This window comes from Mobula hypostoma, chromosome 19 (assembly GCF_963921235.1).
Source record: "Mobula hypostoma chromosome 19, sMobHyp1.1, whole genome shotgun sequence".
NCBI lineage: Eukaryota > Metazoa > Chordata > Chondrichthyes > Myliobatiformes > Myliobatidae > Mobula > Mobula hypostoma.
Genome location: NC_086115.1, coordinates 39387392 through 39408295, shown reverse-complemented (window position 1 = coordinate 39408295; position 20904 = coordinate 39387392). Strand labels below are relative to the sequence as shown.

General features: G+C 42.5%; 1 protein-coding gene across 2 annotated transcripts in view; it reads right to left on the bottom strand.

The window, feature by feature from the left end:
• Nucleotides 1-20904, bottom strand: part of dntt (deoxynucleotidyltransferase, terminal) — a 329435-nt gene that overhangs the window by 193904 nt on the left and 114627 nt on the right. For both annotated transcript variants that reach the window (XM_063071749.1, XM_063071750.1), the window contains 3 exons: nucleotides 5605-5775; nucleotides 4363-4434; nucleotides 1283-1406 (listed from right to left, as the gene is read on the bottom strand). In XM_063071749.1, coding sequence (XP_062927819.1) covers nucleotides 1283-1406; nucleotides 4363-4434; nucleotides 5605-5775 — 367 coding nt within the window. The remainder of the gene's footprint in view (nucleotides 1-1282; nucleotides 1407-4362; nucleotides 4435-5604; nucleotides 5776-20904) is intronic.

The following is a 20904-nucleotide window of genomic DNA, read 5'->3' as shown; positions in this document are numbered from 1 at the left end:
TATGAATGCTCATTGGGATACTCCTTATTGACTACAACTTGGCATTCAATACTATCATCCTCTCAAAACTAATCAATAAGCTTCAAGGCCTTGACCTCAGTACCCATTGTGCAATTGAATCCTCAATTTCCTCACTTGCAGACCCTAGTCATTTTGGATTGGCAACAACAACTTCTCCACAATCTCCATCAGCACAGGTGCACCACAAGTCTGAGTGCTTAGACCCTGGTCTACTTGCCTTATACTTATGACTGTGAGGCTAAGCACAGCTCCAATGCTATACTTAAGTTTGCTGATGACACCTCTGTCGTTGGCCGAATCAAAGATGGTGACAATCAGCTTACTGGGGTAAGACTGAAAATCAGGCTGAATGGTGCCACAATAACATCATATCACTCAATATCAGCAAGACCATGGAAATGATTATTGACTTCAGGAAGAGGAAACCGGAGGTCCATGTGCCAGTCCTCATTGGGGAATCGCAGGTGGAGAGGATCAGCAACTTCAAACCCCTCAATGCTATTCTCAGACTTCAGTCAGGATGGCACCAACGAACAGCGATTCCTCAGGTAATATCTTCCAGATAGTGTATCTTCAATTATTTCACTTTCTCTACAGCTTCTGCTTGTTCTTCTTGTATTGATGGTGTTACGGAAACTGCTGGAGCTTGCAAAGTGAAGTTTGAAATTCGATCGACAGGACAAGACAACTCAGGAGCATAAGTGCCAACAAGCAGGATTCCGAACGCCAAGATAACCCCACCCTTAGTGAAATATAGTCATAACAGGGCTGCTTTTTGTACACCTTCATGTTAATTGTTATATATCTATTGATGCCAAAGTCTATGTGAAAGTCTTTGGAGATGAAAAGCAGAAAATATATTATGATTCTTGCCATTATCCCCATTCATGTCAATTTCTACTTTGCAATGGGTGGATGGGAAAGAAATAAGATATTGGCTGAGGTCCCATCAGCAATCATAGGGAAGAGTGACTAATGATGTTCTCAGCTAGGGACAAAGAGGAAGCCAGATTTTAGCAAGATCACGAAGAATAGTCAAAGCCGCCCTGCAACTCACATCCAACAAATCTCAGTTCACAAATGCATACTCCAATCTATTTGAGCTCAACTTACCATGGCTTCATTATATATAAAAGGGTCTCCATAGGGGAGCAAGGAAGAAACAAAGAGAGAATTAAAATAATCATTGATAATGCACGGCTTTGGCCAATAAGTTAATATAGTGCAAAATCGCTGGACACTTCACTGTTCCGAGTATTACCTGCCCTCTGCATTTTGGTAAACGGCAGATCTTTGTTTGCTTTTACTTCTTCTAAAGTCCGAAACCCTAGTCCAAACCACTTGTCAGCTGTCTTCACTCCCACTCCAAAGACACTGGTGAACAGCTGCAGTAAGATAACGTATATTAACTGGAGATATTTACTGTGTCCGGGTCCAAAGCTGCATCACATAACAGTATATTGTCATCACTCTTATGTTATATTAATGAATGCATAAAAATATCACAGAGAATTGAAGTCCGAAGAATAAATGCACAAACTTTCTCAGCAGGCTTATATGAACTGAAAAATTATTATTATCCTCATGTTAGCATAGTTCCTGGTATTATACAAAATTTAATTTCAAAAATTCTATAGTTTATATATTAATCAATTACCTTAATTTGTAATCAGCTACAATTAATTAGAATGACAATAAATATTAATTGATAACCTCAATATAATTTAGGTGCCCACATCACAAACTGGTCAAGATTATCACAAACTGGGGCTTCATAACTCCCATGATTGGTAAGTGATGTAAAGAGAGATATAATATTTCCTTCAAATCACAATCCCACTTCCGGCAAAGGACAGGCAGTTAGTCCACTCATATGAGTTGGGTTGGTCTCTTGCAGTGAGGTCAGTAAGTTTCCATTGAGCTCATTTTACAGACTTGATGTGGCTGCTGGATTCCCAGGCCTTGAAAACCTTGTTAACTTAAGTGTCCCAGGAGCATGGTGTGTGAGAAAGGGAGAGCCAGCATGTTACCATCAAGTCAACAAGACTATGTTCTACCTGTCTAAAGGCTGACCCAATCCTCTCACTCTGCCATTGCCCACCCTAATAGTCACCATATCCCAGATTGGGGGAGAAAGGGAATCTTACTTAGATCAGGCTTGGAATCCCTCGGGATTGAGAATCAAAGCTCCACCCAAGTTTTCACGCCTTCCCTCACAATTCCACAAATGCAGCAATGCAGCAACTGTGGTTTCCTACAGTGGTCCCCAAACTCTGAGCCGTGGACCTATACCGGGCCACGAAGCACGCAGTGATGCAGTGGTAGCCGGGACGCACCCAGCACACCTTTAAGAAAAAAGCCGAAATAAACAAGCTAACACGCCACCTAATTAATTAGCTTGTTTATTTCGGCTTTTTTCTTAAAGATGTGCTGGGTGCGACCTGGCTACCACTGCACCCCTGCATGCTTCGCGGCCCGGTATTGGTCTGCAGCCCGGAGGTGGGGGACCACTGCTCTACAATTTTGCTCACCAAGCAATCATCCAAAATTAATAATCCAGGCAGCTTTCCGGCAGAGTACATGGCAAAAATAATCTGTGCTGGCCAACTGGCTGGAGTGTTGAAAAACATCTTCTACCTCTCACTGCCGCGGTCTGCAGCTCCCAGCTGCTCCAAAAGGACATCAATCATAACTGTGCTCAAGGAGTGCAGGGTGAGCTTCCTCAGTGACAATTGCCCGGCAGCCCTCACATTTATCATGATGAAGAGCTTCAAAAGGTTGCTGATGGCTAGAATTAACTCCGGCCTTAGCAAGCATCTAGACCTGTTGCAATTTGCTACCATGATAACAGATGTACAGGATTCGCAAGCTCAGTGGCTCTCCACTCTACTTTGGAGTACTTAGGCAACAGCAACCCTATGTCAAGCTGCTGTTTATCAATTACAACTCAGCGTTCAACACCATCATCCTTCCAATACTAATCACCAAGCTTCTAAATCTAAGTCCCTTTACTTCCCACTGCAACAGGATCCTCAGCTTCCCCATTAGGAGACCACAGTCAGCGATAATATCTCCTCCGCATCGACAGACAACACAGGCACATCTCAAGGATGCACACTTAGCCCACTGCTCTATCCTCTCTATACTTATGTCTATGTGGCCACAGACAGCTCAAGTGCTATTTATAAATTTGCATTGAAACCACTGTCAGTAAGATCTCAGAAGGTAACAGCAGGTGTGCAGGGGTGTGACAGAATGGCTGGCAGAGCAGTATCATAACAACAACCTCGCCCTCTACATTAGCAACACCAAAGAATTGATTGTGGACTTCAGGAAGGGGAAGTTGGGAGTACACACACCAGTCTCATTGAGAGGGTTAGAGGTGAAAAGGGTGAACAGATTTAAGTCCCTGGGTGTCAACATCTCCAAAGGTCTATCCTGGACCCAACACATTGATACAATCATGAAAAAGGCACATGAGTGGCTCTACTTTATTAGGAGATTAAGATTTGGTTTGTCAGTAAAGACTTCAGCAAATTTCTATAGAGGCACAGTGGAGGCATTCTGACTGTTTATATCACAGCCCGGTATGAAAGCTACTAAGTACAAGATCGAAAGAGGTTGTAAACTCAGCCAGCATCATCATGGACACAATCCTCAAGGAGATCTTCAAGAGGCACCCATCGCTATGGACCCCCAACTCCTGCAACATACACTCTTCTCATTACCACCATTGGGTAGGAGGCATAGCAACCAGAAGACCCACACTCAATGGTTCAGCAACAGCTTCAGTTTTCTGAAAAATCCATGAACACTACCTTATTAATCATTGATTTATTTACTTTGTTAGTCATAGCAATTTTAAGTCTTTGCATTGTCCTGTTGGCATATAACAAAAAAATGTCATATAGGGTGGTGATTATAAATCTGATTCTGATTCTAGATGTGCAGTGAACTGAAACTGGAAACATTGAAGGTATTTTTCCACCAAAGGATGGGGCTGGCACGTGGAGTTGGGAAGGGGAGGAAGAGTGGTTGGAAACAGTGGCAACAACTTGACACTCCATTGCCTACAACCCCCTTTAGATAGCACCACTCATTTGTGACACTTCCGATCTGTTACACACCACACCCATTCATGATGTACTTTCCCTGATTGCACACCAACACCCTTTACATATTCGACACCCAGGGAAGCATTTCCTGTGTTACACATTTAAGCTGATATTCCATTCTATTGATATCTCTAAAAGGCTACTGTCCCGCAAAATTTGTCCCTGCGCCATCTCGATAATCACAATAAACAAATTAGATTCTTGTCATCCACTGCATGTTATTTACCTTTCTTGCTTTGTATTTCTCATCCTGCAACAAATTCTGGACTTTAGAGGAAGAGCCCTCTTCCAGAATTTCCTGCGTGAAAGCACGAAATAAATGTTAATAACAGAAAGCCATAAAATTGTGCTGGTAATTCCAAATAGAACGAGAGCCATATAGCAGAGAAATAGGCTCTTTGACACACCCTGTCGACACAGTTTATCCTGTACCCGCCTTTCCTAATCCTATTAAATCTGCACTTGATCTGTAGCCTTTTGTGCCTTGGAAATTCAAGTGATCATCTAGCTACTTAAACGTTGTGAGAGTCTCTGCCTCTGGCAGCGTATCTCCAGTCTGAAGGATGGGGATTTGAGGTAATTCATGTCAGGAGAGCCACGTGGACTCATAGGGGAAGAGTTTGACAGCTGCTTTTCTTTTTTTTTTGCAGAGTACTGTGTAAAGGGCGAGTATAAATGTGGTATATTACAAAGTTAAGTAATATGTTAGTGTTCAGGCTGGGCTGAACATGAGTGTTATTCAAGCTAACTTACATAAACTGCCCGTTATGCTGCTGGCATTTAGGGCAGCAATGAAGTTCCCCCATCTCTGGCTTCTTTCATCGTGCCAGTAGCTTCCTCTTGGTTTACACTTCTGTCAGCCGTGTAGGTCCTGGGTGGAGACTCAGGAATATTATCACACTTAGAAGGATTCTTCTTTGCTGTTTCCGTAACAATTTAATTTAACTAGTCAGGGTTGTTAGCCATGAACCTGGAGAACCAGTGGATCACTCTTAGTCTGGCCTCTACTCTTTGACCTGTTTGCCATGGGCCAAAGCATGACAAATTTTACAACATATGCCAGTGATATTACACGTGATTCTGATTCTGATTCAGATAAAGCCCTGAATCCAGCCAACATAGCTCTCTGAGTCATTAAGGCACGCAAGCCTCCAAACCACAACAAGGTTGAGGTTCTCAGCAAACTAAAGGTCTGTGGAAATACTAATTTAATTATTTATGCTCAGCATTTTACTCAGATTTGTAGGGGAAAATATATATTTAATAAATGAAAAAAATTAAGATGCAATCCTTTCCAATTTATGTGGTTGTGTTGAAGAAATATATAATATTCAATCACTGTTATTGCATAGGGCTCAAAGGTTCAAAGGATTATAGGTTCAAAGGTTCATTTTATTATCAAAGTATGCATGTATAATACAACTTGATGAATATTATGACTTGTAATACTCTTTACAACATTTTGTACCTCAATTATGGTTCTTGTCTGTTCTCCAAAACAGGGCAGATGCTCCAGGTCATTCATTCCACTTATTGGATAAGGAAGTGATTTTAGTAGTGATGTTGCTCTTGAATATGTCACATAGGAGCCATAACTTTCATTGAACTCACAGTTTTCTGCCAAAATATCCAATACATCCTGCAAAACAAATAATAACACTTGAAAACTAGCCACACAATATTGTAACATCTTCAGACACGATATGAAGTAACTCACTTTGACCAATACCATCATTTTGAAATTAGCTGATTTTTAATTTCTGTAATGATCCAATAAAATCTGTTGAATAAATTTTGTTCCAATAATAAGTGTGCATGTGTCAGAAGAAGAATTAAAAGTTTTAATGCTTTTCAAGAATCCAATCACAGGTAAAGATACAAAATGAAAATGTTAGTGTATTCATATTTTTAATAAACATTTAAAATATATAGTTAGAACGGCTTTTCTATATGAATTTCTAACCTAATAAATTTTGTCACGATACTTTATCACCAATAATATCTTAAGTAACTATATAACAATTACAGCACGGAAACAGGCCATCTCGGCTCTTCTAGTTCATGCCGAACGCTTACTCTCACCTAGTCCCACCAACCAGCACTCAGCCCATAACCCTCCATTCCTTTCCTGTCCATATATCTATCCAATTTTACTTTAAATGACAATATCAAACCTGCCTCAACCACTTCTGCTGGAAGCTCGTTCCACACAGCTACCACTCTGAGTAAAGAAGTTCCCCCTCATGTTACCACTAAACTTTTGCCCCCTAATTCTCAACTCATGTCCTCTTGTTTGAATCTCCCCTACTCTCAATGGAAAAAGCCTATCCACATCAACTCTATCTATCCCCCTCATAATTTTAAATACCTCTATTAAGTCCCCCCTCAACCTCCTACGCTCCAAAGAATAAAGACCCAACTTATTCAACCTTTCTCTGTAATTAGGTGTGAAATCCAGGTAACATTCCAGTAAATCTTCTCTGTACTGTCTCTATTTTGTTGACATCTTTCCCATAATTCAGTGACCTGAACTGTACACAATACTGCAAACTTGGCCTTACCAATGCCTTGTACAATTTTAACATTACATCCCAACTCCTGTACTCAATGCTCTGATTTATAAAGGCCAGCATACCAAGAGCTTTCTTCACCACCCTATCCACATGAGATTCCACCTTCAGGGAACTATGCACCATGATTCCTAGATCCCTCTGTTCTACTGCATTCTTCAATGCCCTACCATTTACCATGTATGTCCTATTTTGATTTGTCCTACCAAAATGCAGCACCTCACATTTATCAGCATTAAACTCCATCTGCCATCTTTCCCCCCACTCTTCTGACTGACCTAAATCTCTCTGCAAGCTTTGAAAACCTACTTCATTATCCACAACACCACCTATCTTAGTAGCATCTGCATACTTACTAATCTAATTTACCACCCCATCATCCAGATCATTAATATATATGACAAACAACACTGGACCCAGTACAGATCCCTGAGGCACACCACTAGTCACCGGCCTCCAATCTGACAAACAGTTATCCACCACTACTCTCTGGCGTCTCCCATCCAGCCACTGCTGAATCCATTTTACTACTTCAATATTAATACCTAACGAATGAACTTTCCTAACTAACCTTCCATGTGGAACCTTGTCAAAGGCCTTACTGAAGTCCATATAGACAACATCCACCGCTTTACCCTCGTCAACTTTCCTAGTAACCTCAGATTTGTCAAACATGACCTTTCACGCACAAATCCATGTTGACTGTTCCTAATCAGACCCTGTCTATCCAGATGATTATATATATCATCTCTAAGAATACTTTCCATCAATTTCCCCACAACTGATGTCAAACTCAAAGGTCGATAATTGCTAGGTTTACTCTTAGAACCCTTTTTAAACAATAAAACAACATGAGCAATACGCCAATCCTCCAGCACCATCCCCGTTTCTAATGACATTTGAAATATTTCTGTCAGAGCCTCTGCTATTTCTACACTAATTACCCTCAAGGTCCTAGGGAATATCCTGTCAGGACCCAGAGACTTATCCACTTTTATATTCCTTAAAAGCACCAGTACTTCAATTTCTTTAATCATCATAGTTTCCTTAACTTCCCTACCTGTTTCCGTTACCTTACACAATTCAATTTCCTTCTCCTTAATGAATAGCAAAGAAAAGAAATTGTTCAAAATCTCCCCCATCTCTTTTGGTTCCACACATAGCTGTCCACTCTGATTCTCTAAGGGACCAATTTTATCCCTCACTATTCTTTTGCTATTAATATAACTGTAGAAACCCTTTGGGTTTATTTTCACCTTACTTGCCAAAGCAACCTCGTATCTTCTTTTAGCTTTTCTAATTTCTTTCTTAAGATTCTTTTTACATTCTTTATATTCCTCGAGCACCTCAGTTACTCTATACTGCCTATATTAATTGTAGATATCTCTCTTTTTCCGAACCAAGTTTCCAATATCCCTTGAAAACCATGGCTCTCTCAAACTTTTAACCTTTCCCTTCAATCTAACAGGAACATAAAGATTCTGTACCCTCAAAATTTCACCTTTAAATTACCTCCATTTCTTTATTACATCCTTCCCATTAAACAATTTATCCCAACCCACTCCCTCTAAATCCTTTCGCATCTCCTCAAGGTTAGCCTTTCTCCAATCAAAAATCTCAACCCTGGGTCCAGACCTATCCTTCTCCATAATTATATTGAAACTAATGGCAATGTGATCACTGGACCCGAAGTCGTCCCCAACACATACCTCCGTCACCTGACCAATCTCATTCCCTAACAGCAAATCCAACACTGCCCCTTCTCTAGTTGGTACCTCTATGTATTGCTGCAAAAAAGCTATCCTGCACACATTTTACAAACTCCAGACCATCCAGCCCTTTTACAGTATGGGCTTCCCAGTCTATGTGTGGAAAGTTAAAATCTCCCACAATCACAACCTTGTGCTTACTACAAATACCTGTTATCTGCTACTACAAATATCAAATATCTGCTAAGTCTTAAATCTCCATTCTTATTAGTCCAATTTTCCAGACAATAAGATTTTTGGTCATTACATTGCAATAAACATTTATGTCAATTAGCTGTAGTTGAACTTACATATCCATTTAAAATCACTTATTAAATAATTTGTAAGTTATATGGCGAACCAATCAAAAAGTTTTCCAAATCCAGTCTTCCATTGAAATGTCTTAAACACATTCAGCATGTATTATTAACAACAGCAAATATAATTTGCTTCTTTTGTGCCTTTAATTAAAAGATCTTGAGGAACTTAAATGGAGCTTTATCTAATGAAGTCATGTAAGAGGGTATTTAAACAGTTAATCATAAAAGTCAACTTTAAACCAAGTTTTAAAAAGGAAAAACAAAAAGAGCTAGTAAGGGTTATTAACACAATAAAACATAAATAAGAATTAGGCCATTCAATGCATCGAGTCTGCTCTGTTATTCAAACATAGCTGATTTATTTTCCCCTCTCAACCCTATTCTCCTTCCTTCTCTCCATAACCGTTAATGCCATTCTTAATTAAATAACTATGGAACTCCAGTTTAAATATCAGAATGACTTGGCCTCCACAGCTGTCTGTGGCAATGAATTCCACAGATTCACCATCCTCTGGGTGAAAAAATTCCTGTTCATCTCTGTTCAAAATGGACAACCTTCTACTCTGAGGTTGTGTCTTCTGGTCCTCGACTCTCCCACTATAGGGATCATCCATTTCATTTCCACTCTGTCTAGGCCTTTCAATATTCAGTAGTTTAATCTCAGCAGAGGGCTGTAGGAGTTAATAGGGATGGTGCCTTGCATCAGTCAATCGTTAGCTGCTTCGCCATTCCAATATCAACATGTTGAAAGAGGGCTGCCTGCTGATGATTGCCCGATGAGCAGTTCCATTCTAGCTTCTGAATCTATGCCTACATTCGGCAATGACTGAACAGCATTTAGATCAGGAATGATGAGTGGCAAAGTAACCTTAGCAACAATACCCATGTCCAAAAAGTGAATTGTAGAAAAGAGTTCAGAGTAAAATACTGTGCAGGTAATACGAAGATGATCTCCCAGTGCACCAAGTGTAAGCGTACCTTACCCTGGACTGTGCCGTTTTTCCCAACGTGGTCCAGGAGCCAATATCCCACTGGAAGACGAGCTCCCAACACTTCAACATGGTGCATTCAGATACAGAGCACAGCTATACCCAGCATTGATGGCCAGCTGCTGCAAAAAGATGGGCTTTGACATTCAATGAAGACTTGATCTCAGCTCTCTTGTTTTCAAGCTCCCACTGAAATCTTTTGGAATTCTTTGAGGAAATAACAAGCAGGATACACAAAGGAGAAGTTCTTCTCTTGGATTACTCAGAAGGCCTTTGACAAGGTTTCACACAGGAGGCTGCTTAACATGATTAAGAGCCCATGGTCTTATAGGAAAGACACTAGCATGAATTGGCTGACTGGCAGGAGGCAAAGAGTGGGAATAGAGGGGGCCTTTTCTGGTTGGCTGCTGGTGGCCAGAGCTGTTCTGCAGGGGTCAGTGTGGGGACTACTTCTATTCACATTATATGTCAATTATTTGGATGACGGAAGTGATGGCTTTGTGGACAGGTTTGCAGATGATACCAAGGTAGCTGGAAAGGCAGGTGGTGTTGAGGGAGTTGGAGTCTGCAGAAGGACATAGACAAACTGGAAAAATGAGCAAAAAAGTGACAGATGGAATATTGTGTCGGGAAGTGTATGGTCATGGACTTTAGTAAAAGGAGTAAAGACATAGTCTATTTTCTAATGGGGGAAAAAATTCAAAAATCAGAGGTGCAAAGAGACTTAAGAGTCATTGTGCAGGATTCCTTGAAAGCTAACGCGCAGGTTGAGTCAATGGTAAGAAAAATCAAATGTAATGTTAGTATCCATTTCAAGAGGACTAGAATACAAAAGTAAGAACGTAATGCTGAGACTTTATAAGGCTTAGGTCAGACTACACTTGGAATATTGTGAGCAGTTTTGAGCCCCTTATCCAAGAAAAGATGTGCTGTCATTGGAGAGGATCCAGAGGTAATTCATGAGAATGATTCCAGGTTTAATGTATGAGTTGTGTTTGTGGCTCTGGGCCTGTATTCGCTAGAGTTTAGAAGAATGGGAAGGGATCTCATTGAAACCTATTAGACATTGGAAGGCCTACCTAGAATGGATGTAGAGAGGATGTTTCCTAGTGGGTGAGTCCCTGCAACTAAGTCATTTTTTTGGCAACTTGTTGTCAAGTTCAAGAGAGTGTTTAATCTTCCATTATGGGGTCAGGAAGACAATGATGAGGGATCATTGTCTCATTGCTCATTGATTCCTCGACCTGCACCAAGGAAGAGGGACAGTGAGGGACTATGCAGTTAAATCCGCAAGCTCACAGTGGAGATGAGGTGGAATGAAAGATGCCTCATCATTGTTTTCCAGCGGACACTGAGCGCAGAGATTCGGTTTGAGATTGCGGTACAAGAAGAGTAGGACAGCCTGTATGACCTGATTAATTTGGCCACTTGAATTGATAACCAGACAACTGAGAGGCGCCGAGAAAGGATGCCCTGAGCTACCTACTCCTTAGATTACCATTTTTCTGTATCCTCTCCCGCATCACACAGTCGATACAGGTAGGGTACATGTACTTATCTCAGATCGGAACAGGAGAACAGATTCCTGCCTCTGTTGTGGTGATCCATGACACCTCTGGTCTTCATGTCCCATACATCCAGTAAAAGAGGATGCCTGTCTGCAGGAAGGGGAGTTCTGACAGAATTTTTCTTGTCATGGGGATCTTAGACCCATGAGCTTCAGGCATTTATTGACTCCAGGGCAGCTGGGAACCTCATGGATATCTCTCGAACTCAGAAATAGAAAGTTCCAACTCAGCAATTGAGGCCCTGGATGGTCAGCCTCTCAGAACCAACTTTCCACAGAATATACTCAACTTTGCTATAAGGCAACCATAGAGTACATCTCTCCTTCTATCTGCAACACACATCAAAGTTGCTGGTGAACGAAGCAGGCCAGGCAGCATCTCTAAGAAGAGGTATAGTCGATGTTTCAGGCCGAGACCCTTCGTTGTCTCCTTCTATCTGGTTGATTTGCCTGAACTGCTGCAGATGCTTGACCTTCTCTAGTTATCTCAACACAACACATTGACTGACTGGTCCCTAAATGCATTGCAAGAGTGGGAACTAGACGCCTGTCTACCCATCTGGGTCCAGCTCAAGCCCTTATCCGCAAATCCCCTTCTGTGTCAACTGCTAGGATGGACCTGTCTGGCATTCTGGCTGAATATGCAAATCTTCTTGAGGTCTTCAGTAAAAAGGTCATCTCACTGCCTCCACACCAGCCTTATGACTGTGCCATTGACTTCTTACCAGATACTAGTCCTCCCCGGGCTGACACTTTTCCCTCTCTTGTCCTGATGTCATAGCCATGGAAGAGTACATTAAGGGGACATTGGCCTTAGGGTTTATATATCCATCCACATCATCAGCAAGGGTGGGCTTATTTTCTGTGAGCAGGAGGGATGACAAGGTTTGTTTTTGCAATGATTATTGGCTCCTCAACAACATCAGTCTGAAGAACTGCTGCCCTCTTCCCCTGCTTGCTTCTGTGTTCAAACATCTCCAGCGAGCAACCATACTTTCCAGCATTTTGTGTGTGTTGACCATATTTTCCAAGATGGATCTGTGCAATGCTTATAACCTGATTCGTATCCAGGTGGGGGGCATGTGGAAGACAGCCTTCAACACCTCCACTGGTGACAATGAGTATCTCATAATGCTTTTTTGATCTGGTCAACAAACCCACTGTTTGTCATGCCCTGGTCAATGATGTGCTCAGGGACATATTGAATCAGTTCGCTTTCTTGCACTGGGATGACATTCTGATCTATTCCCATTCTCACCAGGAACACATTTCACATGTCCAGAAGGTTCCTAGATGGCCACTTGAGAATAATATTTATGCCAAGCCAGAGGAGTGTGAGCTCCACAAGGAACAGGTGTTGTTTTGAGAGTTATGTCCTCACACCTTTCAGTGTTCAAATAGACCAGTGAAAGTTCAGGCAGTCACAGAGTGGCCCAAACCACCTATAGTCAAAGAGATGAGGTGCTTCTTGGGGTTTCCAAAATTTATCTCCACTTCATCGGAAACTTCAGTTCCATCACAGCCCCCATAAATGCCCTCATGAAGAAGACCTCTGCAGGACAAATGAAGCAGATCAAGCCTTCTCGGAACCAAAGTGACGTTTCACCAATGCTCCGATGCTGCATCACCCAGACCCATCCCATCCATTCTCCATCAAGGTGGATGCATCAGGCATGGCATTGGAGCTGTGTTCTGCCGGTGCTCTTCTGCAGATAACTGGCTGCACCTCTGTGCCTTTCCCTCCTCTCACTTGACTGCTGCTGAGTGTAACCACAATACTGAGATCAAAAATACTTCTGGTCGTCAAGGAGGCCATGGAAGCTCTGGCTGGAGGGGGCAGAGCACCCCGTTTTGGTTTGGATAGATCACAAGAACCTCTCCTAAGTTTAGGGCACCAAGTGACTCAACTCCTGTCAACCTGTTAAGATCTCTTGTTCACCCAGTTTAATTTCACCTTCACCTGCCATCGCAGCAACAAGAATACCAAGGCCAATGCTCTCTCTCCCAGCAGTTCCACATGTCTGAGGACAATGCACATACAGAGCCCAACCCTTCCATGCTCTTGCATAGCTGCTCCGATGATTTGGGGAATAGAGGCAGACATAAGGGCCTCTAGGATCAGGCCCAGGTGGGGAACCTCCCAACTGGCTGTTTGTCCCTGCAGCTCAGAGTGGTAATAGGTTGACTCCTCCCATCTGATTGGACATTCAGATTTTAGATCTTCCACTTTAAGATGGTGCTGGTGAAACACAGCGACGACTTGCCGACAGCAAACAAAACTACTAACTACATTATTAAACACATTTTTTCTCAAACACAATCACTGAAATCAATAGCCTGTACTTCCCTTTCCAAGTTGAACTTTTGAACCGCCTGTAGGACCTGGCATTTTTGTGATGAGAACAGACGTCTCGAAAGCGCATGGCACGTATGAGCCAATTTGAAGCAGTGGAGCCTGGTCCCAAAAACACATTGAAGTAAGGACCCACTGTTTGGCCAATTTAAGTGCTGGACCAGATTGAAAATATTTGGGTGTTGGGGCGAGAGACAAGGATGGGCCAGTGAACAGCTCACTGCTCACGAGGTTTAGTCATCTCTGCACTGAACTAAGGCTGTGGTCTGCAACTAACAGACTCCTAGATCAGCTGCAATGATGACTGGCTTCGTGATTGTGGGCTCGCTTTCGTGAACTTCAGTTCTGAATGTTATTTGGTTACTTTTATTCTTTGCAGGATTTGTTCTTTTTTCTGCACATTTGGTGTTTGAGAGACTTCTTTTTTAAAATGGGTTATTTTGGGCTTCTTTGTTTTGTGCTGCCTGCAAGGGGGCAGATTTCAAAGTTGTTTATAGGTATATATCGATAATGAATGCACTTTGAACTTTGTCATCTGTACATCCAGGAATTCTACAGGCCCTGGAATGTATCAAGAGGCAATATTGGTGACTATCGATGTCCCAGGATGTCCACAATGTCATCTCTGCATGTCCCATTTGTGCTCAGAACAAGATGTCACATCAGCGCCTTACAGGTCTGTTCCAACTGCAGCATGTGCCTCCTGCCCTTAATCCCAGCTCTCAGTAGATCTTATCTCTGGTCTACACCGCCCCCCCCCCCCCAATGGAAACACTACCATTCTGGTGGTTATGGACGAATTCTTCAAGGCTGCCCACTTCATTTCTCACTTCCTAAGTTAGTTGGCCTTATGCAACATGGGACTATTTGTGGTGGAGAAGGTTATCAACAAGGTTTCATATAGATTGTGCCTACCATCGTCAATGAAGATTCCATTGTTCCATGTTTCCCAGCTTCAGCTGGTGACTACCTCCCCGCTGGCTCCAGGCATACCCGCCTTCCCCTCCTCACCGCTTGGTGGATGGGTCGCTAACTTATTCTGTGCAGCGCCTCCTTGCTGTGGGGCAGGGTCCAGAATCTCATGGAATGGGATGGGAATGGCCTTCAGATTTAGCCCATGATATCCTGGAAAAGTCTCCCATCCAGGACGTCTGTGCCTCGGGAGCTGCGCCTAAGGAGGTTGGTCTTGTCACAACCACGGAATCTGCCGCAGATTGCGTGCGCTCACCGGCTGGCTGTAGAATGGCTTTGGCAATCACACTCATGAGTATACACGTTCCAGCCAATTAGTGTTTCACCATACACGAGGAATTCTGCAGATGCTGGAAATTCAAGCAACACACATCAAAGTTGCTGGTGAACACAGCAGGCCAGGCAGCATCCCTAGGAAGAGGTACAGTCGACGTTTCGGGATGAGACCTGACGAAGGGTCTCGGCCCGAAACATCGACTGTACCTCTTCCTAGAGATGCTGCCAGACCTGCTGCGTTCACCAGCAACTTTGATGTGTGTTGCTAGTGTTTCACCATGGTGGTTTTTAACTCCCTCTTGTTCCAGTCTTGTTAAGACTTGACCAAAGGCACAGCAATATCAACACTCCCTGCTTACTGTTGTCCTGGTTCTGGCAGAAGAAGACTAGAGTTCAAACTGACGATGTTAAGGAGCAGTAGTTGTTTAGTATTAAGCTACTACTGCCAAGTTGCAGTATCAGTTTTGGCTTTAGTTTGAAAGTTGTGATTAATGGCCCTGTTGGCCTAGTGTTAATTGTTTTTTCCTCTTTTTCTTCACAGTTCCTGTTAAAAGTCAGTGAACTGTTGATCAACTTCAGCATCTCTCTCTCTTTCTGTCTCAGCACTTGGGCCGTAGCAAACATTCTTGTCCAGAATACCGATCAACAAACTTCAGAATGCCATAAACAGAGACAAATATCCACCTTGCATGTAATTGGGTGAGGCAAAGACTTCCTGAATTACCTAATGTCTTTGGTGCTTTGCCCTCACTATAGGTAGGCAAAACAATGCAGCCTGGCACCTGGGACATCCTTGCTCAACGTTTTCTCCAGTATGGAGCCAGTGAAAGGCAATGAAAACAGCAGCCATTAGGTATGGGGGGAATAAAACCCACTTGGGTTGGTGGGAATGTTGGAAGTGGCAAAAGGGATTGAAGGTGCAATGAGGAAGGAAAGCACTTTGTTCAGAGCCCTCATTGAGCATTACCCTTCCAACCACAGGCATCTCGTGGCCTCCCTGTACTTTGTTGGCAATGCGTGCCTGACCAATTTGGCTGTTAAACTGCCAAAGCCATTTGACAGCCAGTTGGTGTTTATAGCATTTAGGTCTACGGCAAGAACATACATGCACGCATTAAGTTTTAAGACAATAGGTAAGAATTATTTTGTAGGAGAGTATATAATTAAAGCAAGACAAATTACAAGAGTATTAGGCAATTACTAGAAGAGTTAATTGGTAACAGCTATTTTTGGGCAAGTCCTCATCTGACATGCGAAGGATACTTAAAGACCAACTGCACAGAGTACAGAACAAGTATGTTCCAGTCAGTAGGAAAGACAAGGATGGCAAGTTAAGAGAACCTTATATGCTGGGAGGGGTGATGAATTTAGTCTAGAAGTAAAATGAAGCATATACAATATAAGGTTTAGGAAGCTAAAATCAAATGGGGCAGATCTCCTAATTTACAGAGAAAGGTTGAACAAGTTAGGTCTTTATTCTTTGGAGCGTAGAAGGTTGAGGGGGGGACTTGATAGAGGTGTTTAAAATTATGAGGAGGATTGATAGAGTTGATGTGGATAGGCTTTTTCCATTGGGGGGGGAGATTCAAACAAGAGGACACGAGTTGAGAGTTAAAGAGCAAAAGTTTAGGGGTAACATGAGGGGGAAAGTCTTTACTCAGAGAGTGGTGGCTGTGTGGAACGAGCTTCCAGCAGAAGTTGTTGAGGCAGGTTCGATGTTGTCGTTTAAAGTTAAATTGGATAGACATATGGACAGGAAGGGAATGGAGGGTTATGGACCGAGTGCAGGTCGGTGGGACTAGGTGAGAGTAGGAGTTCGGCATGGACTAGAATGGCCGAGATGGCCAGCTTCCATGCTGTAATTGTTATATGGTTATATGGTTATTATAAAGAAACTAGAACAGAACTCAAGAAGGAATTTGTAGAGCTGGGAGGGGCAATGAAAAGTCCTTACTACATAGGATTAAAGACAATCCCAAGGCATTCTATACATACATCAAGAACAAAAGGATAACTAGGGAGTGGGTTGCACCACTCAAGAATAAAGGAGCCCTAAAGGATAAAGGAAGAAACATGTGCTTGGAGGTGGAGGATGCGAGGGAGGTCGTGGGAAGCATGAGTCATGGCTGAAGTAAACTCACAGCTGGTACCTAAGCATCAAAATCTGACTTCACCTCTTCCTTTCCAGCTCTGATGAAGGATCTCAGCCTGAAATATCGACTGTTTATTCTTTTCCATGAATGCAGCCTGGCCCACTGTGTTCCTCCAGCATTTTGTGTGGATTGTGCTAATGTGTTTGGGCATTTTGAGATAAAGAAAGAGGTATGAAGTAGTTGGGTCTCTAAAAGAATATTAAGGTGGATAAGTCCTCAGGGCCCAATGGGATATAGCTTAAGTTACTGAGAGAGGCAAGGAAGATTCAAAGGTTCATTTATTATCAAAGTATACAACTCTGAAATTCTTCTCCTCCAGAGAGCAACAAAATCAAGAAAGAAAAGAATGGCAGCGAATGGAAGGATATGGACATTGTGTAGGCATGAGAATTTAGTTTGGCTAGGAATTTATCAGTTTACTTAGTTCAGTACAACATTGCAGAGCAAAGGGCCTTTCTTATGCTGCACAGTCCCATGTTCTATGTCCATGTTATTGGCACATTTGATATTCTATGACACTAGAAGCTCTTACCATGGATAAAAACATTAATGTAAAGTCAAGCAACATCGTCCTCTTCACTGAACAATGGAGGACATGCAAGGGGTTAACTAATCATCCCCTGTGCCAAAGTCCAATTATGCCATGTCAAGCTGCCAACATTTGGATAGTTGTGGATCAAGTGCAGTGAAGTTTTATTTTTACCAGCCTTCATTAAATGACAACAAAGCATTCATCATTAAATTCAAAATGTAAGGGATTTTGCAATATAAATCAGAACTTATTATTATGCTATCTGCAAAATTTGGCACGATTCACATGTTTTTGTAGCATTCCAGGTGCCAGTTTAGTTCCAATATGGTGACTGATGAGCATGGCATAAATCTCGCAGCTGCTATATTGCTCAGCACATTAGCTTGAGCACAGCTAGCGGCTGCCAAAAATACATAAAAAGATCATGCCAAGGAACTCAAGCTCCAGTTAACAAAATAAAGACCTGCATTTTTATGCACATTTCTAAATGTCCCAAGGCTTCTTACACTTTGAAAATGTAGTCTACATTGGACACACCACAGCTAGTCTAATCACAGGAAACAGTAATATAGTAACAGCCATGGGATGTCGATTGAGAAGAAACATTGGCCAAGTGACTGGAAAGAACTCCTCAAGTCTTTAGCTGACTGTCATGAAGTGTGTTATATATCAATCCCACCCTAAGAGGCAGACAGGTTGATAGCTGATGGAGATAGTGTCAATGTCTGTAATACAACGAAAAGTCAGCTCAGTTTGTTGTGCTGGACTGAGAGCATCACAAAAGCTTCTCTGACAAACTCAGATATATTTATCACATGTATATCGAAACAACCAACACACCAATGGAGGTGCTGGGGGCAACCCCCGAGAATGTACTGGGTTACATAGGAGAACATCAGAGACGATGGGCAAACTCCTCACAGACAACAGCCAAGTACCTGAAGTCAGGATTGAACCTGAACTGGGGGGGAAGCTCTACCATCGGCACTTCCCAGATTTTCACAGTGGAGCAAGTGCTCATTATCACCCCCACTCGTGCCCACATGCGCCCACATCTTCCCCTACCACTGAGACCAACATCAAAGGTGCAGCCTCAATGCAGAGAAGAGAACATTGCTGGTGGTTGTTAAGGTGACATGGACAATGAATTTTTTCATGCCTTATTAGGCTGAAGCTAAAGACCTTTGCAACAGGTACTCCTTTTGAGCATCTGAATCACCCAAGTGTGGAGGGCTACAGACCGTATGCTGGTGAAATCGTATTTGATGATCACCATGGGCACGGTGAGAAGGAGCTGTCCGTGTGCTGAGTGACTCCATGAATCTCCACTACACAAAGTGTCTGTCTCTGTGCTGGTGGGTGTGACCAATAGATTGAGAAAGGAGCTGCTTTCTTGTTTCCTAGCCAGTTGGAAATTGTTGGGTATCGGGGGGAAAAAAAGGATAGAAAGGTATGATAATCATGAAGGGAGATGGAGAGTGCTGTGGTAACTAAGAGGTTATTTCAATGTCATTCATTTAGCCACTCCCACATAGGAGGAGTTCACACAATGAACTAGCGTGGTTATCAATAAGGTTCAGTTGAATATCCTGCAGGGCTGGTATCCAGGTGTCTCTGCGCTATCCCTCACCATCCAACACAACAGAGCATACATCCATCATTTGCATTTTATCACTCAGAACAATTGTGTAAGGAGATGGAAGCGGGATGTGAGAAGCATTAGATGTCAGCTTGTCATCACCAATTCGAACCACTGGTTCCGTCATGGCTGCTCCAACAACAACCAGCCCACTCTCCTCCTGGCTGCTGGGCTTATGGACACAGTTTCATCTGCTGCCAGTATGCTGTTGCTGGCACGGATTTTGTGACACCATTTCCTCCAGGGGAAGGGAAGGGTGTAAATGAGTTTGTTTGTGTGACATGTGCGATGCCTGAAAAAGCAAGGGATGAGTGTAAACTGTGAGATGTTGGAGCAATGTGTGTTGGAGATGCCATCTTCTGCAGGCTGTATGATGTTAAGTGGGAATCCTGATTGATAGAGATCATTGTTAAGTGGCTGATAGAGATGTATATCACAGTGCTGAGTGTGAGCACTCTGGTGTATTTGTTCTGGATTTTCTAATGTATTCACTGACCTTGACCACATGTCAGGATCTTATTTTATACTCCCAGCTCTGCAATTCAGGCCCTGAGTGCTTTGCTCCTTCCATTACCCTCCTTAATCATTTCCTCCCAGTGCTTCACTTAGAACCTGGCATCAGAAAACCTGGCCCCTCTGATCCCTGCTGTAATATGGCTTAACGCTAAGCTTGTAAAGCTGTGGAATGATTTCCTGAAGTGTTGGACACAATAGGCACTTCCCATTCAGAGGCACAGCTGCACAGTACCATTCCAGTTCAGCCATTTCTAGTAAATCTTGAAAGTCCCATGAGCAGATGTTCATTTACTAAACAAACAGGATATTACAATGATGATAATGAGACATGCAAACACATTTTAAAGTGTGAATCTCTGTGGAGTTCCTCATGCATGGAGCTTTGACAATGTTTTTCCAGATGTGTTTGAAGGTTGACATCTCCCCTATTCTCTGTTTCCTCCACCAAGGCATACGAAACAATGTCAGAAAACCTCCGAGTTTCATCTCTCCCATTTTGTTCCATTCTTGAATACAGGTGGCCCCCGTTTTCCGAACGTTCGCTTTACGACACCTCGCTGTTACGAAAGACCTACATTAGTTACCTGTTTTGGCTAACAGAAGGTGCTTTCACTGTTATGAAAAAAGGCAGCGCACGCCCGAACAGCCAAGCTCCTCTCCCAGAACTGCATTCTAGCCACCACTGCTTAAACACGTGCTTTATCTCGATTTATTTTGTGCATCCGTTAGCAAGGTGAGTTCTAAGGTATATGAAAAGCCTAAAAGAGCTTGTAAGGGTGTTACATTTAGCATAAAATTAGACATAATTAAGCGTTTCGATCATGGTGAACGAAGTAAGGACGTTGTCCGTGCGTTGAACTTGTCTGCGTCCACCATTCGCACTATTTATACGCAGAGAGAAAGAATTTTGAAAGCTGCCGATGTTACTATTGGTTTTGCTCGTAGCAAAGGGGTCTCTCTTAGTCAGCATCCAGTAATGGATAAAATGGAAAGTCTATTGCTTAAGTAGATTGATGGGTGTACAAAGCATGGTGTTCCGTTAAGTTTTCTTCTACTTAAGGAGAAATCAGTCAGTCTTTTTTATAAGCTGAAACAGAAAGCACTGGATGATGGTGACGAAAGTGTTGCAAAAG